The 25742-nt window shown below is 36.1% G+C and overlaps 5 protein-coding genes and 1 non-coding gene across 6 annotated transcripts; 3 read left to right on the top strand and 3 right to left on the bottom strand.

The window, feature by feature from the left end:
- Positions 1-5: 5 nt before the first annotated feature.
- LOC149384507 (ARM repeat superfamily protein) lies at positions 6-8044 on the bottom strand. Its single transcript, XM_089629057.1, has 21 exons — positions 7804-8044; positions 7277-7455; positions 6997-7167; positions 6504-6614; positions 6339-6419; positions 5583-5779; positions 5394-5457; positions 5138-5212; positions 4860-4937; positions 4707-4769; positions 4547-4630; positions 4293-4468; positions 3425-3464; positions 3181-3324; positions 2919-3038; positions 2613-2828; positions 2011-2187; positions 1225-1897; positions 812-1023; positions 473-608; positions 6-345 (listed from the first exon to the last, which is right to left on the bottom strand). The coding sequence occupies exons 1-21, from the start codon at positions 7943-7945 to the stop codon at positions 185-187; spliced, it is 3300 nt and encodes a 1099-aa protein (XP_089485183.1). The 5' UTR covers positions 7946-8044; the 3' UTR covers positions 6-184.
- Positions 8045-10047: 2003 nt separating this feature from the next.
- On the bottom strand, positions 10048-12017 carry PER1 (1-cysteine peroxiredoxin 1). The gene is made up of 3 exons (XM_089629259.1): positions 11816-12017; positions 11236-11384; positions 10048-10700 (listed from the first exon to the last, which is right to left on the bottom strand). Exons 1-3 carry the CDS (start codon positions 11931-11933, stop codon positions 10305-10307), a joined length of 663 nt encoding a protein of 220 aa, XP_089485385.1. The 5' UTR covers positions 11934-12017; the 3' UTR covers positions 10048-10304.
- Positions 12018-12417: 400 nt separating this feature from the next.
- TRNAA-UGC (transfer RNA alanine (anticodon UGC)) lies at positions 12418-12490 on the top strand. The gene has a single exon. It is a non-coding gene; the product is annotated as a tRNA-Ala (tRNA).
- A 2107-nt stretch (positions 12491-14597) lies between these two features.
- On the top strand, positions 14598-17087 carry LOC149384504 (wall-associated receptor kinase carboxy-terminal protein). The gene is made up of 3 exons (XM_089628206.1): positions 14598-15212; positions 15842-16089; positions 16716-17087. Exons 1-3 carry the CDS (start codon positions 14668-14670, stop codon positions 16808-16810), a joined length of 888 nt encoding a protein of 295 aa, XP_089484332.1. The 5' UTR covers positions 14598-14667; the 3' UTR covers positions 16811-17087.
- Positions 17088-19909: 2822 nt separating this feature from the next.
- On the top strand, positions 19910-21826 carry LOC149384503 (10 kDa chaperonin, mitochondrial-like). The gene is made up of 3 exons (XM_089628975.1): positions 19910-20136; positions 20851-20990; positions 21550-21826. Exons 1-3 carry the CDS (start codon positions 20032-20034, stop codon positions 21596-21598), a joined length of 294 nt encoding a protein of 97 aa, XP_089485101.1. The 5' UTR covers positions 19910-20031; the 3' UTR covers positions 21599-21826.
- A 1103-nt stretch (positions 21827-22929) lies between these two features.
- Positions 22930-25303, bottom strand: LOC149384502 (uncharacterized). The gene is made up of 5 exons (XM_089629007.1): positions 25185-25303; positions 24976-25094; positions 23706-23776; positions 23491-23577; positions 22930-23388 (listed from the first exon to the last, which is right to left on the bottom strand). Exons 2-5 carry the CDS (start codon positions 25082-25084, stop codon positions 23107-23109), a joined length of 549 nt encoding a protein of 182 aa, XP_089485133.1. The 5' UTR covers positions 25085-25094; positions 25185-25303; the 3' UTR covers positions 22930-23106.
- Positions 25304-25742: the final 439 nt, after the last annotated feature.

Here is a 25742-nt window from a genome sequence, read left to right as displayed (position 1 = left end):
GACTGTAGAGAAAATTTGAAGCAGAGTTAAGTTGTAAAGATAGATTACAGACTCGACCACAGTCAGAAAACGGCAACGAAGATATCAATGAGCATTTAGAATCCAAATAACTTGTACACACCCTGGTCAAAAACATGGTTATCCAATGAAAAATAAATACTGAAACTAATAAACACTCGTAAACTCAACTCGAAATGGATTGTTGAATGAACTGGTTGCATTTGGGAAACGCGGCTTGAAAACTTGAAACGAGTTCAGTTGATACGGGTTGTCCACGTAGGACGTGATGATATCTTTCTATTAGAGATAGCACAACTCGTTCTGTGTCGATACTCTCCAGAGAGCCTGCACAACTCATAATGCAAAAAGAAGAGAACATGTCTAGATATCAAATTCATTCGAATACTTCCACGTAACTTAGTTTTTTCCTTTTTTTTCATAAATCATCTGAGAGAGAGAGAGACGGATTTACCCAATTCTACTTCGTGGTCTTGATCTTCCAAATCACCCTCGTCAATATCTATACCATCTTCCAAGGAAACAGCCGCTTTCGCATACCTACTAAGAAACTCTTCCTCGGTTTCTTCGTGCTCTTCAGCCTCCGAGTCCTTTACGACAAAAATCATTTAGCAAAGCCGAATCAGGGAAAGTACAATGTTCTGTCAGTTTAATTGGCATCTTGAACTACCTTCGTCGAATTAAACCATCGTAAGAAATGATTACCTACTGTGGAATAGCTTTATGAGCCTAGATATACAAAGAAAGCATGAGATTGGTTGAGAGAAGATGAAAACTGTGTAGTGATTCATACCTCATCGTCGTCATCTTCGGTTTCATCTTCGTCTTCTTCAGCACCTTCTGCGTCTTCATCGTCTTCATCTTCGTCAACTTCGTCCTCTTCGTCCTCCATTTCTTTTAACCTAACGGAAGCCTCTAGAAATGAAGTAAAGCATTCGGGCAACAAACCACCATACGAATTCCCTGATTCCAAGACCCTTTCAAGTACCTTCGCCAATGCCATCACTGGAAAAAAAAAAAAAAAAATAGCATATTAGCTCAATCACAAGTTTCAAGATATACATACAGCTTAAAGTCCACACCCCGAACTGGATGAGTCTAAGCTCGGTAATTTTACAATCCCGTATCACATTAACACAAACACTTGAACCAGCTGGAAGGTTCAACGACGTAGCTTATATGTGTAATACAGGAAGCTTTGCTTACCAATCAGCTTGATCTCGGACTCCATTGTCAGACCAGGCTCATAGGAACTAAAGCAGATAGATCGAAGTGCTGATACCCAGATTGCAAAGCCTCCACCGTCCTCTTTCTCCATTATTCTCTCCATAAGTTCTGGGTAACATAGATAGCATGATGCGATGGCAAGCAACAGAGGCTTCCAAAGAGAACATGGTTCACTTCGAATCTCTCTGAAACGAGATATTAAAGCTCCACCAAAAGCAATTGCCAGTGACTGCTTTATGTTATCGGTTTCGAAGGAGTAATTGGGAACATGCAGAAGCATATGGACACAAGAGCAAGCCCTCCATGTTGCGGACGGATATTGTGAAATGGCTTCGGTTACAAAAGCACCAATGCCTGCAACGATGGAGTTTGTAGGAACAGGTGGATTTGGAGGACTTGGCATTTTTCCTGCGAAAAATTCATTGATTCCATATTCTTTTTGCAGATTAACAACCTCCCGAATGCAGTCAAATACTGACATGTCTTCTGACTCCTCCCACGCATGCCAATCCGCAATCAGACCAGCCCAAACTGAGAGCAACTCTGAAATTTTGAACTCCTGAATCGTATTGCTTTCTGTAACACATAACATGACATAGCGCAGTAGTGTTGATGTGTCATCTAGGCTAGATGGAGCAGAAGCCTCACTTTCCTGACCCACCCACAAAACAAACATTGAGAAAACGTAAAATAGAGGTTCGTAAGAAAGGCACAGAGTAGATTTCATTTTTATAATTAATGTGCACGTTATTTCGTCTTCGTTACCAGTTGATATGTGGGTTTAAGCCAAGCCTGATGTAGAAGACCGGTTAAGGCCTTGCCAATAGCAGCCTGGCCAGAAGCCCACTTTTCACTAGATTCCTTCTGCTCATTTTCTTCAGAGATAAAACTTTCCCAGGATAGGACCATCACTGCTAATGCTGCAAATCCCTTTTCAACCATCTATAAAGGAAGGAAGGAAGGGAAGAAAAAAAAAATTGTACTATCAGTATCACAAGATATCGTTGACTGAAGCCAATACACTGATGAAATATAAAGATAATGTAGCTATAGAGTTGAGCAAAGATTTTCAGAAGATTATTCACGAAAAACGATGAAGAATGTAAATTCCAGTTTGGATTGCCATACCATAACCCCACGAATTCTCTCTTGATACTTGGAGCCACTTATACATACTAGGATGAAACTTGAATAATAAAGGATTTTATCTTTACTCTCTACTCTTTCCATATACGCAAATCTGATCGGACTAGCTAAGTGCTTTCTTTATGGCTAAAAATTGAAACATATTTACTTTTTCCAATGATGTGCCAACTTATCTAAAATAGTAAACCAACTATTAGCTGCTTAAATGAATAGCTTCAAACCTGTGGCCATGGCTCTGGACTAGCAGGTACGGATTTAGAGATTGTAGCAACCAATGTAGAAACAATATATGGGATATGAACAGCAACACTCTCATTTCCCACCTCCACCACAGAACTAAGCAGCTGAAACAATATGGAGTTATCTTCATCCTCATTGCCAACCCCACCCATGATAGATTGTAAAAGAGGCAACCAATCAGGGGGAAAGTACTCGTTCTGTAGCCAGGAAAAATAAAATACAATAAGACCAAGTAATGACATGGGAATATATTTTGTTAGCAGTATTGGGCCAAAAAAAATACTCACTTCAAGAAGCTCCATGATTGCTCCAGCAGCAGAAACCCGCACTGGGTAACAAGAAGTATCCTCGGTATCAGGCATGGTTAATGCCTTGAGCAACGATGTATATATAACTGCACTCATGTCCTGAAATTCAGACTCGTAAGAGTTTTTAGTATTGTAGAATCAAGTGAAACAATTTAACTATCAAATAAATTTATGCAACTCCATTATCGGTTTTTGCATGAACGAAGTCACAAAATATGAGACAAAAAAAAAGGAATCTTACTTCCGGAAGACAAGAGGCTAGCTCTCCAATCACCCAGTTTGCAGGAGCAACCAGGAACGGAAAGCACACTGACGATTGATACAATGGCAGTATCCGCGACTGAACCAGAGCTGTAGTATATCTATGTTCTTGCTCCCTAAGATACTGCATATGCAACAATAAATATACAAAGCTTTTTTTAGGGGAATAAAACATGGGAGCAAATTTAACAATCAAGCTATAAAAGAGGATGATAAATCCTTACATCTAGCAAACCACCGTATCCCATCAGAACACCAAAATATCTGTCATGATAGCCATAACAAGTGAGAACACACTGAAAACTACAACTTGTACAGTCGAGAGTGATACATATGATACTAAGATTTTTTTTTTTTTTACAGAAACTCCGGGACTTTATTAAGACAACACGGCGAGGCCGGAGAAGAAAAATGAAGAGTACAAAGAAATGATACCAGGATATTACATTCAACAGAAAAGTAAACACAATCTTTTTATTATTAAATCTATTTGTCCACCACTCTAACCACACAGTCTTCGGGAGGACGAAACTAAAAGGCGAAAAAGACTTTTGTTTGAGATAAAATGTTTATTCAATAGAGATTTTTAACAATAGATGTTCTATTAGAAGTAAACAAAGCTATTGTTGGATATAAAACTTACTTAATACTTGAAAATTTACTGCAAAACAAATAAATAATAATATCAATAAATTCATCAAATAAAAAAAACTTGTTAAGGACAAATATCTAGAGCTTCCCTTATGCAAATTTGTTGCTCGCATTTATCTACATTACTTGTTGCTAACTGGATCACATTGGTGTCAATGCCATAAATAGCATAAACAGTTTTATAATATGAGAGACTTTGACAATACAGCATTACAAATAAACCTATTCTGAACGGAAAAATTGCCAGTGAGGTTTCATTATTCAGATGAAAGTCGGTTAGAGGATATCTAGTTGCTTCTTACCCTAGAGGAGATAAAATTATTTGGAGGGTGTAGTACTAATCTCCTTTTATAAAAAAAATTATCTTAGATTAGTGAATGCCTGAATTAAAAATAATACACAAATTAATTTTTTTTAGTAAAAACACTCTGTTTTACTCACTTGTTCACGATTTCAGTTTCAATTCCATTAGCTTCTGATGGAACAGGAAACTTAGTCAAAAATGGAAGAACCAACAGTTCCCCCATAAAGCGATGATGATTATTGCCCTTATTCTTTTCACTCTTTTTACGCTTTGAAGAGGTTGAAGTGTTACTGAGAGTTGTCGAGGGAGGACCCTGAAAGCGTAAATCTTATAGAACAATCCAAAGACATTCGGCCAGATAAATTTTAGAAAATGAAATTCAAGGAGAGACCTTTGACATCGAAATAACAGCGAGTAAATTTATTGCACTTTTTCTGGCTGTAAACAGATCGTCTCTCCATCCAGACACCTCTTCCTGAAAGAAATGAGGTGACAAAACAATCCATCAAATAATGAATGAACATCGTACTGAACCAGCATAACTTGCTTACCAGATCTGATGGAAGATTCTTCCTTATAAATTCATCTGCATCGCCTTCCCACTCTGAGATATCCTACTCACAGGCAATTTACATGAACGTGGGAGAAACTTTATCAGCTACAGGATAATCAATATAATCTCTGCTGTCATTTAGATGATTTACCTTTTCATTCATCACCAGGGTTGGAAAGATAGCAGAATTCAATAGATGAGAAAAATGAGGTGAAACTGACCTCCACCCCTGTTTCAAAATAAATACAAGGTTCATAAATTGGTAATGTAAGAAACCATCCCGTAGAATCAACTCGTGATCCACAAATGAACAATAAGTTTTTACTGGCTCACGAAATCTAATTCTAGTTGCTCAGTTATCCATGATTTATAGGAGAAACCAGATGCAAGTAATCCTAATATTACAAACTTTTTAGTTAGATAACTTACAGGGCCTGTTTCAAGAATATGAGAGATCACATCAAAGGCTAAGGAAACAATCCTCTCAGATAAAAACTCGAGCTTCTGCAAGTAAAATTAATACTTATGAGCATTAGACGGACACCATAACTTATTGAAACAACATTACAGATGTAAATAATAATATAATTAACTGAAGCCTCTTAATTCAAGAACTCCAAATATATAGAAAGAATGCCATATTCTGGTAACAGCAGTCACTAAGTACAATTAAATAAGAACTCACACTGATGTTTTTACTATACTCTACAACAATGCTTAATGCACAGTTAATCATGTCTGGCATTAACCTGAAAATGAAAGAGAGTGGAACTATTATAAAAAATAAATAAATAAATAAAGAAAAGAAGAAGAGAGTGGAACATGAATGACCATCTAAAAATATGAAAGCTTCTCATTAAGGTTCGTGTATTACTTATCCGAATACTTTCTGTGTCGAGTAACAAGAGCACAGAAAAATTTTAAGCTTCGCTTCGCCGTCTTTAACCTAATCACGTTCTCATTCGCAGACGCAACCATGCAATTGAAACTTAGAGAGCCAAGAATAGAAATTAGATCGTGACAGAACGAGGGCAGAAGCGGAATTAAAGCAGATGGCATATGTGACTTCACCTGAAAAAGATTTAAAGGACTTGACTAATCACCATATGGTTCTGATAAAAAAAACGAAACTGATAAAAAAAAATATAAAAATATAAATAATAATAATTTTGAAATTATTAAGCACAAAAAATGCTAAATTTTTTTATGAACGATCAGAATAAACACGTTGGTTAGGGAATAATGTATGTGATCCAAAAAATGACACTACAACACTAATGTTTCATACAATCTGGTTAACACATTTATCTGTAGGTCATGATGTCTTTGTCAACTTTCCTGAGAGTCTGCATATCACATTAGAAATCAAAAGGTAAAAAAAAAAAAAAAAAAAAAAATCCAGTGTTTATTCCTCCTGATTCTTGCCCGCTGAGGAACTATAAGTCTATAAGTGCGTCAAATATATGATCCAGGAAGCTGAGCAAAAGTTCAAGAAAAAGTTCCACCAACTACTAGTTAATGTTAATAAATGAACAAACCCTGACTTCCAAAATCTCTCTTTAACAATTGTTAACAAATGGACGGATAGAAAACTATTGCCATACAGTGTAAGAAAGAACCAGGCACTCACAGAAAAATACATGCATTTGCATATAAGAAGAAGCATCTTTAAAGTTTCCGTTTCTCCAGTAGCATTTACTGCTGTAGAATCCTGTTCAAATAAAATTCAATCACTATAGTCTAATTATGAACAGTAAAATTAGGGCCAGGTAATCTATGAAGGAAAAGTAGCAACCTTTTTGACAAATTGATGAAACACATCCAACAAGGGTACGAGGATTTCTTTGGCAATCAACTCCAGCAGCACAGGAACCGGCTCCTTGGCAACTTTAGGGTCTAAAAAGTACTGCCATAATTAAATGGACATTATAATAGATAATGTGTTATCGCCTTAATAAATCACGAATATGTTCAACTCTTTTTATCATACATCTGAAATTAAGAAACTTCACAAACCAATGTAACAATATAGATTGGAATGCGATAATGTGAAACTAGAAGGAAACAAAAGCTAAGTAGCGTGAAAACAAAATACTGTGATCCCTTCAAAAGAAAAAAATAACATAAATCAAAAACTGTGATAATGCCATCGCGTCGTGGAATAAAAACCCATGATAATGAAACTAAGTACCTGCAAACAATAATAATCTCCATTTCAGATGCAGGGAAAGAATAATCTCATCTTCCACAAAATAAACTTGGTTTTCCATGGTAAATAAACTGACTACCTGGAAAGGCCTAAGAAGTGAATGAAGAACAGTAATTGCATTAACAGTGTGCCACTGCGAGTGTACATCATTGCTAAGCAAATTACTATTCTGGATAGCAGATCGCAAGTCAGGGATGAGCTCTGGCCAGAAATTCTGCTTAACAACCTCATCTGATAGAATGATACGGAACTGGAGAAAAATTTACAGAATTAAACATATCAATGATTCAAAGCTAAATCCAGGTAATCACAACTAATAAATAATGCCCATCAAAGCACAGGAAGAAAAAAGTTAATACCGCTTCTATCAAAACTTTGAGCACTGACGACTCAGCTTGGAGCAAAGCACGCAAGAGGTGGTCCTTGAACTCCTTACTCACTTTTGAACCAGACCCGCCATTAATGCCCTCAACATTCCGTCTCATAAAGTTCTTAAGATATGTGGCTGCAGTGACTTTTTGACCTTGATTCTCGCCTTCTATAGATTTCAAAGTACAAAAAAGATATAATGATTGGCGTGGGTTCTCAAGAAAATAAATTAACAATCACAAACAGATGGCAGTAAAGTTCCAAAGGCCTCAACTACGAACATTACATTTCAGATCAACAAGATCAAATCAACAGAATAAGTATCAATATCAAAGTCAAATTCCTAATTGACAAAACTCAAACCAGTAGATAAAATTATGCTTAGCCATATCCGTCAATGTATAATTCGAACTATAAAATCACCATGCTCCTGACTGAAAATCTCACACCAACTTGGCGACTGTTGAGCATAAAGCTTGACCTTAATTTTGAAATTGAGACATGGAAAATCAAGTACCGACTGCTATGGAGAGGAGCGAGAGAGGAAATCCGGGATGGAGAGAAAAGCGATCGAGAGCTTCGGTGGCTTCGTAGCGGATAGATGAATCGGAGCTGAGAGTTGCGGCGAGCGCGTGAGCGATTTGAGCTTTGACCTCCATCGCTGTTGAGATTTCCTTGCAGGAACAAACCCTAATTCAGAGAACACAAAAGCCAAACCGCGGTGGGAAGATAATTGCGCGGGAAATTAGTAATTTATTTTTCTTTTTAGCTATGTGTTTTTCCTTCCTATTGTTTTATATTATTTTATTTTTGGAAATTTCATTTTGTTTCACCTCAATGGTCGTCTAGTTATTTGAATTCAAATTAGTAGCAACTTTGGTAACTAAATAATAACTATATTTTTGGATACTTTGAAAGACTTATATATCTACGATTGTTGTTAATTATAGACTTGTAAGTCTACACTTTATGACAACCGTATATTTTTCATGTTTAAAATTACTAGTAAAAGTGTCCAAAAACATAGTTGTTACTATTTTAATCCAAATTATTAAAATTGCTACTAGTTGAGATCATTTCCCTTTTTGGATCCCTCCATCAAAAGCTGTCAACGCCCGGCCCAAAAAAATAGGCCCTCGGGAAGCCCGGGCCTAAGCTCAACCCCGTACCAATAATGTCGGTCCAGCCCAAATTTAAGGACCATCAGGACTAGCCCGGGCCCAGGCGCAAGGCCCTTCGGATCGCGGGATTGGCATGGTCCTGTGTCTCGTTTGAGCTTCGATTTTGTAACTATATTAAGCTTTTTTAAGGACCTGTTTTGGGTTTTTTTTAATTGTTTTGGCCTTTTCAATAGCCTATTTGAACTTTTAAGGGAATTTTATGGGCTTGATTTGTATTTGTTTTCTATATAAAATGTTGATAAATTGTAACAAAAAAAAATTGTTGCCGCACGAAAATGAACAACTATTTAATGTTTCGAACGGTTTGACTCAAAGTCGGATCAAGTAGCTGCATCCAAGCCAATTGGAGGGAACTCGAAAGTCACGAGTTGTCGTTCCTCTAGTTCAAAGGCGTTCTTCGTTCGTCGCGGAGATCAGGCAGTGCATCTGGCCTGCGCTCCGACGCTCAACATTAGTCTGTTTGCTATGTGAGGTGGGGGTCGATATTCATTAGTGAATATTTTGGAATATTAGACGCTTGACAGAGGAAATAAAGTGCGGAGAATCCTCACTAGCGTAATTTCAGCTTCTAAAATCGAGTAATCTTTTTAGAATGAGTGTATACCTTGCCCTCTCTAAGAAGAGGTGTTTATAGTGCTTGGCATGAAGCTCGCGGCATGGATTGGCGCACGCGCACGCTGCGCTAGGCGTTGGGCGCGTCGCGCCATGAGGTTAAGAAGAAAAACACGGCGACATGGAAATGGTTTATGAAGTTATATGAAGATCTCGAGATAGAGAACCATAGCACGTTTACCTTTATAGCTGACAGACAAAAGGGTTTGGAGATCACAATGGGAACATCGTTTTCTGGAGCTGAAGTTAGATTCTATGCGAGGCATCTTCAATCTAACTTGAAGCAACATGTTTTGCTTCTCAAACATATGCTAAGGGGTCGTGCAAGAACAACTGCACGTGCAGAGTGCAGAGTTTACACAAGAGAATGATAGAGATGAAGAACGAAGATGAGAAGGCATACGTTTAGTTGGTTGAGAAAACCCCCAAGTGAATGGAGCAATCATATTTCATAGTCGAGAACAAGAGAATGATGATAGAGCTGAAGAACGAAGAAGACATACGTTTAGTTGGTTGAGAAAACCCCCCAAGTGAATGAAACAATCGTATTTTACAGTCGATGTAAAATGTGATACGATGCTCAATAATTTGTGTGAAAGCTTCAACTCTACCCCCATGGGTGCCAAAGATAAGCCGATCCGATCGCGACATTGCTCGAGAAAATAAGGTTTTTATTTTATTTTAGTAGTTTAATTCGGATAGCGACATTGCTCGAGAAAATAAGGCCGGTTTTTATTTTATTTTAGTAGTTTAATTTGACTCAATGTAACGCTTATTAAATTAAAGTAAACTTAAGACTTAGAAAACATAAGTATAAAAATGGGAATAAATTATATACAATCTAAAACAAGTAACAGTAAAACATATATTACAGATATTAAAAATAAGTAAAAAAAAAAATCCAAATAATTTGTTTAGATTATTTGGGGGGAGACATGTATAGCGCCAAGGTTCGCATTATCATTAACACACATATATAACACAATCGTCGTATACAAACGATAGATCATATATATAGACAACCATTTTACACGTACACATCCAAAACAAGTCCAACGTAGACAAAGAGTCATCAAGACTAATTCACAATATCCAAAATAAAAACACATATTTCATAACGCTACCATTAATTATTCCTTATACTATATATATATATATATATATATATATATATATATATATAGAGAGAGAGAGAGAGAGAGAGAGAGAGGGAGAGAGATAAACTTCAAGCAGGGTTGGTGAAGCGGAGGTATTTCTTGTTGGAAGGGAGGTCAAAGGTGCGGAAGCCCTCGGGGAAGGCGTCTCGGGCGTCGGCGTCGGAGAGGTTGGGAGAGACGACGAAAGGGTCGCCGGGTTTCCAATTGGCGGGGGTGGCCACGGGGAGGCGGGCGACGGCTTGGAGGGAGTCGAGGGCTCGCAGGACCTCGTCGAAGTTGCGGCCCGTGCATGCCGGATACAAGAAGCTCAGCCTCACCCTCTTGTCCGGGCCCACCACGTGGAGGGCTCGAGACGGGACCGCATTGCCCGACGAGTCCTTCTCGTCGGGGTCCACCATGTTCATCTGCTTTATTATCTCCCTTTTCGGGTCCGCCATTATCGGAAACTTCACCTCCGGGCCACCCTATAGCCAAGTACAATGTTGTTCAAGTGTTTAGCCAAACTCAAATGCACGTTAAACTACATAATTATAATTTTTTTTTCAATTTTTTAGGCCTTGAGCTAATGGTTTTTTTTAAAAAAAAATCAATTGCAATGCACATAAAATTTAATTATTTGAACTTTTTTATGTGGGTAAATTAAAAAAAAATCAAATAATTAACAAACTACCCCACTAAAACTAGAAGAATTTCTAATTAAATATATTTTTGTCATTTTAAGTAAATAATTACTTATTTATAAGTTGTAGTAGATTTTAGGTGAATAGTCAACATTTTTTATAGAACATTATTTGGTAGGCAAATGGAAAACCAAGTGTAAATGAGACTATATATTTAATGGACCCTAAAAAAAAATATTTATATATACAAATAAAGAACATTGCCATTGATCAGTTGAGTTGACTAATGAAATTGTTGGGACCTCCAAAAATTATAGAGAAATAAGCACTAATTAATCAGTGTACATGAACTAACTAAGAGCAGAGAGAGATTGATTACCGTGTATGCTTTAATATCCTTCATCCACTCTCTATGAGAGTCCACGTCATCGCAGGACAAACCCAAAAGCTTCACTCCTCTCTTCTCGAACTCATCCGCACTAGCCGCCATCTTTCCCAGCTCCGTCGTGCATACCGGCGTGAAATCGCCTATATCATATATATATAAATATTCATGAATGTATGACATCAATGTGTGTATTACTCGATTAATATGGATGGTATGACCTCAAAATTGACTAATGGCACTTAAATAAATGCATGCTATATATGTCAATATAACGCTCGTTTTGAACAAGCTTACATATGGTCAAGAGAAAATATATTAAATACACTACAAAAAAAAAAAAAAAAAAAAAAAAAACCTTCGAACACGGCCATGATGATGATCGAGTCATAAATTTTGTAAGAGAGGAGAATAAATTTATTTTAATCAGCAATTTCAATTTCATATATGTGTGGATATTTATTTCTCTTAAATATATTTTAATAATTATATTTTTTTTATTCTTGCCAAAAAATATAACTATGAATCTGATGCATGTTCTCTCTTAACTTAAAACATACATATAGATACATACCAGGATGAGAGAAGACGATAGTCCAATCATCGCCGATGAAATCATGAAGCCTAATCTTCCCACAAGTGGTATCAGCTTCAATGTTTGGGATTGTGTCTCCAATTGTAAGCCCTGGCATTTTTCTTTGTTTTTGTGTAACACTTACTAATTTATTAATATTTTGACACTTTTTTTTTTCGAGTCTTAAGATTTGGATGAGGACTTGGACGTTACGAGAGTGAGAGAGACAGAGAGAGAGAGGTTAAATAGTGATATTGAGGTTTGTGCATGGACAGAACGTGGCACGTACCGTGGCTTCACCACATAAATGGAAGCTATTACTCTTCTTCCGCGTGTAAATATATCAACCTTTTGTTTTTTTGTTTTTTTTGTTTTCTAGTATGTTTAAATATTAATTATGTTTGTTTTCACACAACATGACATAGAAAATGGGGTATGTTCTCTCTTCCTTTTGAAATGTCTCGCTTTCCAGGCTATCCATTTTGTCTTCTTTGAGATTGAAATAAAAACGGACGAGATTGAAATAAAAACGGACGAGGTGAGATTTACGACTTAGTTAAACATTTATGAATAATAAAGATGGAATAACCTACAACACAATCGGGGATGTAGCTCACATGGTAGAGCGCTCGCTTTGCATGCGAGAGGTACGGGGTTCGATACCCCGCATCTCCATTCTAGTTTATAATTTTTTTTTTTTAGGGAAGTTTATAAATTAATTTTGTAAATGTTCTTTTTCATAAGAAAAAAAAAATTAAATCTTTAATATTTAATTTGTACATCAATCCATTTGTTTTTAGAAATTTGTTAATAACTAATTTTTTTTTATAAAGGGATATTAAAATAATAGTTAATTTATCAATTTATTTAATTAATTAACTCAAAATAAATCCAACATTACAATATCCCAATTATACCCTTTTACAATATGTCCAAACCTTTGTGACGTATACTTGACCATATGATTTCTTTCCGTCGTAAATTTTTGGGCGTCCGTGCGAGAAAAAAGATGAAATTCGAATTAGACAAACCCTAGATCCGTACAATACAAGCAAAACCTTATATTTCCAACGAAATCACACGTACAGGAGAAGACGATCGCCGAAGTAGCCTGAAAAGTGGAGTAGTTTTGTCACCATGTTTCTTCTTATATGACGAGAAACAGTTAATCTGATTAATTATCACAGTTAATTTGATTATCTGTCACAATTAATTTAATTAACTTTAATTGTTAATCAAAGACTTAATCTGATTAACCGACGAGGTCTGCCAATTCCGCCTCAGCTAATGCAGGCGATATCCTCCGATTTCGAAGCATTTTCTCCTTCGCCTCGTTACTCGCCTGATTTCCATATTTCCTTGGCCGAGCCAAGTGCCGCCGAAGCCAACGGTGGAGGAGACGATTTTGGCTAAGTTTCAATTTGGATCATTGGTAGAGATGGAGAACAGGACAATCGTGATCGCGCCGATGAAAGCGAATGATCGGTCGTGCAATCGACAAAATGTAAAATGGGTTTTATCTAGTATGGGCATTATTGGAGTATTAAAAAAATTGTCTATTTCTTTAAATAAATGAACAATTGGGCTAATTTTTCTAAGATAGGTGATTGTTTGAGCTAAAAATCAAGTCCCCTTGTTTTTATTTATAAAAATTAAGGTATCTTGTACCGCGTACATCCCTCATTTTAATTGAAATCCAACGAAATTACAAGTCAATACAGTAATTTTAGACAAACTCTAACAATTTTATAAATCCATTACATATGCACTATTTAGCTTGAACACTCAGGGCATGTTTGGTTCACTGTCAAATGAAAGAATGGAATGGAATCCATTCCCAAAAAATTATATTACTTTGTTTGGTTTAATTTTCGTGGTTGTAATCACCATTCTACAGAATCTTGATTACTTCATTTTCATTCTTCACATATTGGAGAGAATGAACCATTCCATTATGTAATAAATTATTTTTCCAAATTTATCCCTGAATCTTAAAATACAGATTTTTTTTTTCTTCTTAAAAAAATTAAAAACACCCAACTTTAGAACACCGTACTCAGACATGTTGGGCAGATCCTCGACCTCGGCCACCTCCTGGACCGCCTCCACCAACGATGTCGTCTCCGACCGCACCCTCGTCGCCATCGACAAGCGCCGATGAGAGATTCAGCGGCGGGCTCGATGGTGGAGTGTCGCCGGAGTCCAGGGAGCGGCGCCGTGGCGAATGGAGGCGGCGGAGATGAAGGTTCAGGCCGTTGGGTGGTCTCAGCGGCGGGCTCGATGGTGGAGTGTCGCCGGAGTCCAGGGAGCGGCGCTGTGGCGAATGGAGGCGGCGGAGATGAAGGTTCAGGCCGTTGGGTGGTGAGACGAAGGTTCAGGCTGATAGGTAGTCATCGATTGTTATCAGACTCCATTAATGAGGTTTCTTAAACTTACGACCTGGTTTGGTTTGGTAGGGATAAGGTTAGTTAGGTAAATTTGCTGATTGATTCCAGCTATTTAAAAGTATATAGCAAACAAAAGAAAAGAATACCCATTTTCATTCTATTACCATTCTTATTACCATTCTTATTCCCATTCAATTTCTATAGCTCACATTGACGAAAAAGATTAAGCGGGAAAAAAGAATACATATTTATTTATTTGAAAATATAAAGCGGGAATACATATGGTCGTTAATATCTGGACGCACCGGACCTACTTGACAGCAGCACCGCTTTCTGCTCTGCTTTCCCACATCATTTTCAAACCTGGTGGGTCCCACAACTATCTTCAGCACAACGCTCAAAAAAACACAAATCAACCGAAAATAGAGCAACAAAAGTCAGTCTCGTCTCAAACTCTCATCATCAATGACACAAATAATAACCCTAAACGCCGCGATCATCGCCACCATCGCCGCGATCCTCTCCGACGCAGCTCCGGCGCCGCCGACATCCCCTTGCCGCGCCTCCTGCGGCGGGATCCCGATCCGCCACCCCTTCGGCGTCGACGACGGCTGCGGCGCCCCGCAGCTCCGCGGCGCGCTGAACTGCTCCGGCGCGGCGGATCAGCTCTTCCTCTCCACTCCGTCGGGGAGTTACAGAGTCCAGTCCGTCGACTACGCGGCCAAGAAGATGGTGGTGTTCGATCCGGCGGCGTCGACGTGCTCGGTGCTGCAGCCGCCGCGGGCGTTCCAGATGACGGAGATCGAGTCGGCGATCATGCCTCCGTCGTCGGACACGGCGTTCGTGCTGCTCAACTGCTCGGCGGACTCGCCGTTGCTGAATCGGTACAGCTATCTCTGTAATAACTTCTCCGGCCATTCCTGCGACGAGCTTTACTCTGCTTGCAATGCCTTCCGTCTCTTCCGCTTCCTATCCACAACTAATTCTTCGCCGCCTTGTTGCTTCACCGGGTAATCTTCATGATTCTCAAACTAATACAGTCTTTAATTTATCCAAACTATTCACAAAATAAAATAAGAATAATGACTCTTTTATTTTTTTTTTTTAATTTTTTTGTAAAACTGTTGTTATGGAAAGTTTGTTTTGTTTGATAGGGTTTTTTTTTTCTCCGAAAATTGAGTATGTACCTTGAAGAGATGTGTTTTAAAATTGTAAATAATATTGGTAAAAAAAAAAAAAAAAAAAAAAGGTAAACACTTTTTGTTTGAGCTAACTCAATGGTTTCTACTTTGGGAATACAGTTTCTTTGTTTTGAAAGATCTGTTAGTTTGTTAGTTTGGGTTTATAATTATACTAGAAATATAATTTATTCTAGTATAAATTTGGTGTCCTTGACAAATCGAGTGAAAATGTATACATAGATGATAGATCACACTGTGAGACATATTTGTACAAAAGTTTATGTGCATAAGCCAATGCCCCCACTGAACTTGTGAACATTTTAATTCAACCCCAAAATTTTATCAATTTTATATTTTCAGCCAAAATTATATGATTTTTTTAAATTTGCCCCCTTGGAATTTTTTTCTTCAAGTTTATCCCCTGACTGCAATTTCTGGCTCCTATATTGTGTATATAGGTATGACACAATGAGGTTCATGAGCATGAACATCTTGGACTGCTCACACTACACAACGGTGATCAACAGCGACACTTTGAGCGGAGTTGGACCGTTGGATTGGGTGTACGCCATAAAGTTGTCGTATGCGGTCCCTGACACAGGCTGCGACCTATGCTCGCGCTCCGGCGGCACTTGCGGCTTTGACACCGACTCCACCGCCCCCCTCTGCCTCTGCTCCCCTTCCTCCAATCACACTCGACAATGCGGTAATTTTTTTTTTTTTTACCTAAAATATGAGAAATTATCCAATTTGTCACCAATTTCATAACATTTTTCTACTTTCCACCAAAAGACTAATTTGGCCCAAAATGCCAGCATCTATGTCAACAATGTTGACATCTATTTTTGCCAATCACTATTAGATGTCAACATTGTTGACATATCGGTGACACCAAATTAGTTTTTTAGTGGAAAGTGAGAAAATGTTATGAAATTGGTGGCAAATTGAGCAATTTCTCCTAAAATATTGACTACAAAATGTTAGAAATATGAAATAATATCTTTTCTATATATAAACACGAGGGAATTTGATATTTTTATTAATCACACACCTTATTCGATTTTTTATTATTGAATTTCGTAAAAAAAAAAAAAAAAAAGTAGTTTTAACTTTTATGAATGAAAATTATGTTAAGTTTAGTTAATCAAATTCTACTTAGGAATTAAAATTAATTACGTTCATCACATAATCTTGTCACAATGAAATACTAATTGTAATTATGTTATGGGAACCTTTCTTGGTACATACATTTTTTTAACATACATTCTTTGAAGCCTTATTAATTATAATTATGTTTAGTCGCCTTTTGATTCTTATTTTTCAAATTAGCAGGCACTCTTATAGCGGACGGTCAAAGATTAAGTAGATCGTGGCGAGCTCATTTTATTTATTTTACTCTCTTTTTCATCGTTTTTATGATTATGTGATGGTTAGGACATGGACATGACTATTATCTGAGAAACATTGGCCAGAAAAGAAAAAAAAAAACCAGAATTGAATTTGAACATGACATTTTACTGCTTACACATCATTTAAATTTCACTCATTATATCATCTCCTAATTATAATCCAAATAGAGAGAGATGATTTGATAGCTTTAATTTTTGCCTCACCAGAGTTTTCTAAGTGAAATAAATTGTAGGAAAATCAAGATCTGTTTTAGTTTGGATGTTCATGAGAACTCATTCTTTCCTTTAAGTTGAAGCATGATTGTGTTTTCTTGTAATATTAATTAAGTTCCTATTTAGATCTAGACGGAGCTTCACGGACCTACTCTCCGTGGTTATTTGAGAAGAGACTCAAACACTAGTAAGAGTAACTCCATTATATTGCAAGCAACCAAAATTACTTTATTATTTATGTGGTATGGCATGTCATTTTTTTTTTTTTTGAAACTTTAACATTGTAGATAATAAGGATTATGACACTGCTACCACTTTCTAATATTGATGTCCATTATTTTTTATAAAAATACAAATTAATAAAATAATGAACACACTACTACTTTTGGATAGAGTGAGATCCACTTAAAACACCTTTTGGCACTATCACTCTTTGCGTGGTTTTTATACAAAGTGCTACAATTGATGATGTAGGTGAATAAAATGTGTAAAAATTTGATAACTTATGCATTGAATTTGCTAGAATATATCCCATTGAGATCTTTAGATTTACATTGATTTGTTTTTCAAAGTTCACATTTATAGTTTTAGCGGGTATTTATAACTATTTCATTCATTGTTTTTTAGACCTACCAATATAACAAAAAATTATGAATATGTGACTTTTGTCACTTTTTTGGACAAAATACATCCCAAACACTTTGTGGCATGTTGAGGTTTTTTTATTTTTTATTTTTACAAGAATAATGGCCTGTTGGATTTCACTATTATCTCTAACCTCGAGACTTGGAAACTCCAGGCATAGATAACGTTGATTACAGAAAAATATAACCGTTCACAGGTTCTACATGTACTTGGGAGCCGAAAGTGCCTTCACTTCGTTGACTTTGTCGAGTAACAATCTTGCTTGTTAATTAACTGGCTTATAAATATGTTGCCGATAAGCATAAAATATGTTGATGATGTAATAAGCATAAGTTTAATTATTTCTACTTTGTTACTCATATGATTGCAAAATCCGAGAAAGTACTTGGATGGTCCGAGAACATAAGATATTCAGCATTGAATTCGAGTCAAATAGCCTGAGAACTCTTGAAAGTTAAAGAATGATCCGTTTATAAATCAAGAACAACCTCTATCAAGCAGATTTCGAAGAGAAGAGAATATGGTAAATCAAATAATAGCCAAAACAAAGCAAACACGTGTACATAATAAAAAAATTAAAGCAAAACGCTCACCTCAACGGTTATGTCAAACACACGAGGAATAACCACCCACTACACACATTCTGGGAACGGTTATTTGATAACTGTCAAGGACGTTGGACTGATCACCCTACGTACTCGACTCAAAATGTCTATAAATAGAAGAGAAGCTCGCTAGAGGAAGACACTTCACTTTTTGGAACACAAAACATAAACCCAAAACTTCACTTATCGTTGAACACCTTCATTTACTTACTCTCTTTTACTAGATTAGTCTGTACTTTGAGAAAGTCTTGCCTAGTTACTTGGAGTTTTCGGGACTGCATTCACGGTACCAGGTTACACTCGTGAGATAATTATTGCATTAATTTTACTAATCAACAATCAAAAATACTGTAGATTATGTGCTTAGTCTTTTTTTATATATATATATAGTTGTATAATTAATCATTATTTTTTTATAAAAAAATTAAAATAGTTATTTAATTTGAAATTACTAAACGTGTTTAGATAAGGTTGTTCAACTATATTGGTTTGAACAACTATCTACTGGTGCGATAATAATTAAGCAAGCAATCAAACAAGCAGAGAAACTGAAAGCAATAAAAGAGACGAAATTGGTAATCATGTTCGGTGATAATACACATACTGAGGGAGACTGATATGTTTGGTAGTGAAAAATGATCCACTATCTCAATAATCAAATGTACAGAACTTAGGTTTGCAAACTCCATCTCAAATGCCTAACTTCTTTGACTTCTCCGATGGATGGCAATTTGAGCTTCATTCAGACAAAGACTCCATGTCTCCTTCACGCAAATCTTCCTCCCGAAGATCTTCTCAGCGTATCAACACAAAACACGCACTCACAAAAACTCTGTAAAAATAAAGTACAACAACATCAAGTTCCTTGAACCAGTTGTCGATTGAGATCTCTTAGCAAAGAGGCTTGTTCAAGGTTAAGTCGGCGTGAGTGACCTAAAATTTATGTGAATTGGTCGAAAGAACCCTATGTGGGTTCTATACGATGCAATTCTTGATATCCCACGAAATCTAATAAGTCGGAATAAAATTGAAATATCCGATACTTATCTGCCCATAAAAATCGCAACTAAAAGATATTCTAGGTATATTCGCGCGAGAAGAAAGTGATTGAAAAAACCCGGATTGGTTGAACTTCTTGCAACTTAGACTTGAACACTGTTATAATTTGTTTTTGCCAAACTTATGCCACAAAAAACTCAACATAATTTATAATATCATCGAATTTAAAAATTATCTAATATGAATTTTATTTATTATTAGTCCATTTAGCGACATATATATATATATATATAATATTGAGATTGCCATTATTATAAATAACACTATTTATCGTTGTCATGAGTTTTGGTAATTATTACAAATAACACTACTTTAAATATTTTTTATTTAAGTACTTTTTTAGATTTTTTATTAATAAATCTAATATTAAATAGATAAAACAATATGCATGAGTTAATCTGTACCCTTTAAGATTTTACCTTGTACTTTTTAGGGTTTTATGCAATGAGTATGAGTAATAGTATGGTATGATTTTAAGAAAAAAAATTCGTGGATAGGGTTTACTCAAACTCTATCTATTGTCATCTCTAACAAAATGATTTTTTTTTTTTGCGGAAATTAAAACGTTAATAAAAATTTAATTATTTAGGTGAGGGGCAAAGGCGTAATTTTTTGGTTGAGGTCCTTAAGGCCTAAAGTCCTCCTTAAACCCTAGGAATCGAGAGAAGATCATACACCGAAAGAAGCTTCTAGTGAATATTACCTTTGAGCTCAAAAATGGCGAGGCGTTTGATTCCACTGTTCGATCGCATTCTCGTTGAGAAAATTGTGGCCCCATCGAAGACCACATCTGGGATTCTTCTTCCCGAGAAAACCTCCAAGGTCTCTCATTTCATTTCTCATCTCTGTTCCGTTTTTTTTTTCTTCTCATTCTTTCTTTCATGGGTTAGTTTTGGATATTCTCATCTGGGGTTTCATTCATCTGACTTGTTCTCTTTGCTTACTTTATTTCAATGTCTTAAGGCCGTCACATTAGTACTTCCATATTTGTGTTTGATTTGGCTTGTAACTATTGTAGATTGTTTCTAATCATTTCGAATCAAGAGTTCTCTATCAAAATCTGTATACGCGAGTTCCTTAAACGTTTTCATAAAGATTTGGCGTAGAACTTTCATGTCTGGAATTATCGTTGAAATTTGGAGGGTTGTCAACATTGATTTAGGAGCCACAAAAGTTGTATCTTGATTCAGTGAATTTGTCAAAATAGTTTAATAGCAAATAACTTTGAATTTGTAAAATAGCCGGCTTTTGTAATAATTTAGTGAAATTGTCAAATACACTAATCTGGTTTCAACAAATTTTTGACATCAAGATTAATTTTTTTGAAAATGATAAATTATTTATAATAATCGTCAAAAGTTTTAATCTTGGTTGTAAAAAAAAATTTGAAAACGTAAATTTGGATATTTGTTGAAAAGTTGAAACTTTGGCTATTTTATTAGTCAATCAGTTTCCAATGGCTATTTTGTACAGTTTTTTCTATATGAATATTCGTAATATGCTCATATATTCATGGTATGTGGGTGATATGTTCAGCTCAACTCTGGGAAAATTGTGGCTGTGGGTCCCGGCGGTCGAGATAGAGACGGGAAAGTTATGCCCATTCATTTAAAGGAAGGAGAGACGGTCCTTTTGCCTGAATACGGAGGCACCGAAGTTAAGCTCGGCGAGAAAGAGTAAGCTTTTTTTTTTTTTTTTTTGGATTAGCAAACATATAATCTTGCTTTTTTTGTTCTTGCTTATGGATTCCATGTTTAGCCAGCGGTACGGAGTATTTAGATAAAAACAAAATTGAGCCTCAAGGACTGGAAATATAATTGCTAGGTTGATGTTCTTTGTTATTGAGAGGAAACAACTTACATTTTATAAATTTAGTGCGATTTTTGTTTACCACACGAATTACAGACGATGGATATTAATCCAAGATCAAAGCCAACATAAATTGTGATTGAACATGGTTTTGACGGTTTAAAGCAGTGGTTGTAAAGTGGCAGGGTTTGATGAATATGTTTCGAGTAATATTGCTCTGTAATATAAAGTGCATAGAGATTGAAACATTTCGAAGAAGCTTGTATGTTATGCATTGTTAATTAGATGGAAAGGGATGTTTTGTTTTGTGGTATTTAAGATTTGTGTAAATTTTACGGCCAGGCCATTTCTGTGATTATTCTCTGATGATTATCAGTCTCTTAACCATCTGTGTTTTTTTTTTTTTTGTCTTCTCTGTGTTTTCAGTTACCATCTTTACAGGGAAGAAGATATTCTGGGAATTCTGAGCGAGTAATGTGTGAGTTTCAAGATTGGTATTGGAAATCGACAGAGGATGGTTTTTTCATGATGTGTTGAATTAGGCTCTTTTTCTTTTTTGTTGCTGGAAAATGCCAAACTTGATTACACCTGTATTCTTTGGAATTTCAAACTTATGACCATCGTGAATTTATTCTTGATGAAACAAACCATTAAGTTCTCAGATGGAAGTTTAGAATTTCCGTAATGCATTTCCTTTCGCAAATGCCTTTAGTTTCTTCTATCTCAACATTCTAGTTTACTGTGCTGTTTGGACGGGAACAAAAATTTCAAGCTCGGCACTTTTTTGTTGACGAAAATTGAACAATGTCTCCGACATAAATTAGAAATAGGTTGGCATTGGATTCCTCGACGCCAAAGATTACGAGTTAGAAGGACATCAAGCACTTAAACCCAACAAGATACCGAGATCTTCGAGAAGAGAGAAGAGAACCACTCGAAAGAATTATAAACACTCAAATCTCAAATCACAACAAAATTAATCTAGCACTTAAAAATCACAAACTTGGTTCTAGAGCACATATTTAGGATTTTGGACCTCAAATTTTCAAAATCACACAAACATATTCAAACAATCTATCATGAACAAGATTGACATTCCCAACACATGGATCTGAGCATTTTAATCTTTAAATAGTATAACTAAATATGCCGTTAGACTAATATGTCTTCAAAGGTATTCGAAGAAGGGGCTTTTCTTAGGAAGGAGTGTCTCTCCCTGAAAGAGTTCATCGACAGTGTTAAGAGTGTATGAAGACTTGCTTGGGAGACAAGTCGCCCCAGGCGAGTCGCGTTGGAAATCAGCGTTCATGGACGTATAGATTAAGAATAATCTGCCTGAGAAGCTTTCCGGTGCCACATCATCGAGGAGCTCGACGACGACGTGGCATCAAGTCCAAGAACTTGAAGATATACACTGTTTATTAACACCTATCATGGATTCTTAAATTGTTTCCTCGTCTTTCTCTACTATTTACAACCGATACGTAACTTGTTATCATCATACAATTGTGTCACTAGTTTCGGTCGTAGTTTAGTTTCGTTAACTGAATAATCAACTTACAAACAAGACCATAATTCTTTTCTCTGCTCTCCTCTCTTCTTCTTGGACCTCACGCCATAAATAAATAAAAAATACATACGAGGACTAAAACCCTCTTCGTATATAATAAAATTTCCAGGCATTAGCCTCCTTCGCCAAGTAGAGACTACGCTCGTAAGGACCATATTAATTCACGTTACATAAAGATAAAAAATCAAAACAAATAAACGTATATAACATTAATGTTAATGTTGCACGACCGAATATAAGGAACTCCATTGCAGGGAAAACTATAACTCAAGCATCGTAGGCTTTACAAATTTCCGCTAACAAAATCGATTTAAAATTATCAATCTATTTAGTAACTTGTGTGAGAAACAACAAAAGCCAGAAGGTAAAAAAAAAAAAAAAAAAAAAAAATTCCTCGAAGGTTTTTAGATTTTTCAATGGCGTTTCTTGCCACCGCCCTTTTTGCCGCCTTTGTTCTTTCCCTTTCCCTTTCCTTTTCCTTTTCCTTTTCCGGTTTTGGGTCCTCTATTGAAGGTATCAGGACCAATACGGACCTCTTTCGATGGAGCTTGGTGCAACAAATGGTTCACATTTAGCACACCGTTCCTGAAATTGCCTTCGATCGACTTTAAAACCCGGTTCTCCGGTCTCCGCTTTGCATCGGGTTTTTTAGATCCGCTTCCGTAGCTTCCACCAAAACACCCGAGAATCATCCTCTACAAGGGGTTATGTTATTTTATTCAGTGTCACGTAGGTATTTCGCAGCACTAAAATTAAGAAAAAGAGATAAAAACAGATATGGAAGACACTGAAAATACCTCTTCTTTCATTTTCTCCTCTCTTTTTTGCTGGCACTTCATTATCCCCTTTGCTAAATTAAGTGGCCGTCGCACTTGTTTCTTAGGCTGCATCAACGCATTGACAAATTGTATTCATAGTTTTTTTTTTTTTTTTTTTTTTTTTTTTTGGCTTTGTCAGAGAAATATGTTACCTTTGCTAATGTATGTAAAGAAAATGAGAATTTTCAGCGTACCTTTCCACCGAGCGAAGCTACCTTCCTATTTTCAAGGGCCTTCTTCTCTTTCCATGTCATATTCGAAGCGGCTGAAACGGGACAATCGAAGTGAGTGATATACTAAAGGCTTTTAGAGAAAACGGTACGCTATCCAATTCAGTGATGTTAGATTTACGGTATATTGAAAGTCAGGAAGAAAAAAAAAACTCAGAAACACAAATTACGCGCCTGATTGGAGTCGAGACTAAAAAGCTAAGATGCTCGTGATTTTCAAGATGTTCCATAGTTATGTACGAAACCAGTCTTCAGTTTATGCTACTTAGTCTTTATGTTGAACATCATACCGAGAATGAAACACAACCCATAAAACTCAACCATTACTTTTTTTTTATTTTTTATTTTTTATTTTTTATCTTACTCAGAGATTGATGGGTATGGTCACTAAATGCCTTGAAAATCAAGCAATTCTCCTACGATGTGTAAGATATGCACGAGAAACATTCCAGCATAATAAAAATAAAAACAATTGAATAAGGAGGTAACATAAAATATGCCCTATCAAATTATATTTAAACTGGAAATATCAGGTAGGAAAAGAAGAAAAAAAAAAATCAAACAGAAGTTAATATGATAGACCAGTTCTGTATTCCAAGCAGGACTTGTGAACTCCCAAAGGTAACGAACAACGACAATAATCAAGAGGTGAAAACAATTGTCCAATTGTGCTAACCTAATAATCAAGAGCTCAATCAAATCAACTGTTCTACTACAAGTACTGATGCTGAAAAAAAAAGATTTACTTTTCTGGCCTAAATCGTTAAAGCTTATAGGTTTCGACATAGACTCATTAAGTCTCAGCGGTTGCGTTTATATGTAAAGCCCTCTTGGCTGAGCTAGAACGAGCTCTTGTTGAACACGAAGAGAAAATAACTGATGGCAAGTGAACTTGATGCCTCGATTCTCAGCATCAGAATTCATTACTCTTACATTTGGTTCAAAGAAATTCGTTATGTTAAAATCATCAGAATATCCTAAATAGATTACGAATTGTCATTGTTTTCTTTTTTCAAGTGAATATCATCGGAATAATCGGAATTCATTACTCTTACAAGTGAACTCGGTAGGTTTATTTGCTTTTTCCCATCCTAAGCTCCTTGAACATAATAGATGCTAAAAAGTAAAAACAACGAAACTAAAAACGAGAAATACAAAGAGAATCAGGATTCTTCGAAACGAAATTTTGAAACTTCAGTATTAGGGTTTTCTTTAGAGATAAAATTAGACGTACCCAAAAGCTCAATGTCCTTCATGATGTTCTTAATTTCGAATCTTTCGTCATCGTCCTTCGTAGGAGCTTTTGAGAACCTCCCTCTATCGTTTTGCTTAGTATTCTTCATCTTTTCCCTTCTATTGAGGCATAGAATAATAAGAGATTACAAAACATAAGAGAAGAAAAACACGAACTCATCAGAGAGAGAGAGAGAGAGAGAGAGAGACCTGAAGTGATTATTCACGCTCTTCGGCTATGGCGGCAAAGCGAGACCTGTACGCAGCTAAAGAAGGTTTTTTTTTACGTGAATGACCTTTGCTTGAACACCACTTTGCAGATTTGGACTTGTTATAAAAGACTTTTTCTTTTTCATTTATTCAGTTTCAACTAAGAAAAACACAAAAAGACTAAAAACATCTTTTTTTTTTTTTTTTCTAAAGTCAAAAACCAACAACAAAACCCCCATAAAATTCAAATTCACGAACAAAAACCCGAGGTTCGAAATGTCGTTTTCGACTTTTTTGATTTACGATAAATCGATACGTCGATGAAAAATCGAACGAAAAAAATACGAAAAATGCAACTGAACTTTGAGAGTTTGTCCTTTTAACATTGCCAAAACTGTTCTAGTGCTAAAGCTAAAAGATTTCATCGAAATAAATCTTGAAAATTAACTATTAAAAAAAATGAAAAACTAAAAATGATTATAACCGTTGCATCTAATGGTTATAATAATTAAAACTACTAATTGTAAAGACCATGGACTACATTGCTCATAATACAGG

This window comes from Urtica dioica, chromosome 10 (assembly GCF_054948205.1).
Source record: "Urtica dioica subsp. dioica isolate 48M chromosome 10, U.dioica_male_clone48M_v1_H2, whole genome shotgun sequence".
NCBI classification, from domain to species: domain Eukaryota; kingdom Viridiplantae; phylum Streptophyta; class Magnoliopsida; order Rosales; family Urticaceae; genus Urtica; species Urtica dioica.
The sequence above is the reverse complement of the archived record's forward strand: the minus strand, read 5'-3'. Positions and strand labels throughout refer to the sequence as shown.

Bases quoted from the DNA above. Each gene is read 5' to 3' on its own strand.
- LOC149384507 (XM_089629057.1), bottom strand. From the start codon at position 7,945: ATGGAGGTCAAAGCTCAAATCGCTCACGCGCTCGCCGCAACTCTCAGC. The intron at 5,458-5,582 runs GTAATACACGAA...TTTCATTTTCAG, and splicing joins CACAGAAAGTATTCGGATAA to GTTAATGCCAGACATGATTA. The intron at 3,465-4,292 runs GTGAGTAAAACA...CTATCATGACAG, and splicing joins GAAACTGAAATCGTGAACAA to ATATTTTGGTGTTCTGATGG.
- PER1 (XM_089629259.1), bottom strand. From the start codon at position 11,933: ATGCCAGGGCTTACAATTGGAGACACAATCCCAAACATTGAAGCTGAT. The intron at 11,385-11,815 runs GTATGTATCTAT...TATATGATATAG, and splicing joins TATCGTCTTCTCTCATCCTG to GCGATTTCACGCCGGTATGC. The intron at 10,701-11,235 runs GTAATCAATCTC...ACTTGGCTATAG, and splicing joins AGGATATTAAAGCATACACG to GGTGGCCCGGAGGTGAAGTT.
- LOC149384504 (XM_089628206.1), top strand. From the start codon at position 14,668: ATGACACAAATAATAACCCTAAACGCCGCGATCATCGCCACCATCGCC. The intron at 15,213-15,841 runs GTAATCTTCATG...TTGTGTATATAG, and splicing joins CCGCCTTGTTGCTTCACCGG to GTATGACACAATGAGGTTCA. The intron at 16,090-16,715 runs GTAATTTTTTTT...TCAAATTAGCAG, and splicing joins CAATCACACTCGACAATGCG to GCACTCTTATAGCGGACGGT.
- LOC149384503 (XM_089628975.1), top strand. From the start codon at position 20,032: ATGGCGAGGCGTTTGATTCCACTGTTCGATCGCATTCTCGTTGAGAAA. The intron at 20,137-20,850 runs GTCTCTCATTTC...TGATATGTTCAG, and splicing joins TTCCCGAGAAAACCTCCAAG to CTCAACTCTGGGAAAATTGT. The intron at 20,991-21,549 runs GTAAGCTTTTTT...CTGTGTTTTCAG, and splicing joins GTTAAGCTCGGCGAGAAAGA to TTACCATCTTTACAGGGAAG.
- LOC149384502 (XM_089629007.1), bottom strand. From the start codon at position 25,084: ATGAAGAATACTAAGCAAAACGATAGAGGGAGGTTCTCAAAAGCTCCT. The intron at 23,777-24,975 runs GTACGTCTAATT...GTCCCGTTTCAG, and splicing joins GAAGGACATTGAGCTTTTGG to CCGCTTCGAATATGACATGG. The intron at 23,578-23,705 runs GTACGCTGAAAA...GCGTTGATGCAG, and splicing joins TAGCTTCGCTCGGTGGAAAG to CCTAAGAAACAAGTGCGACG.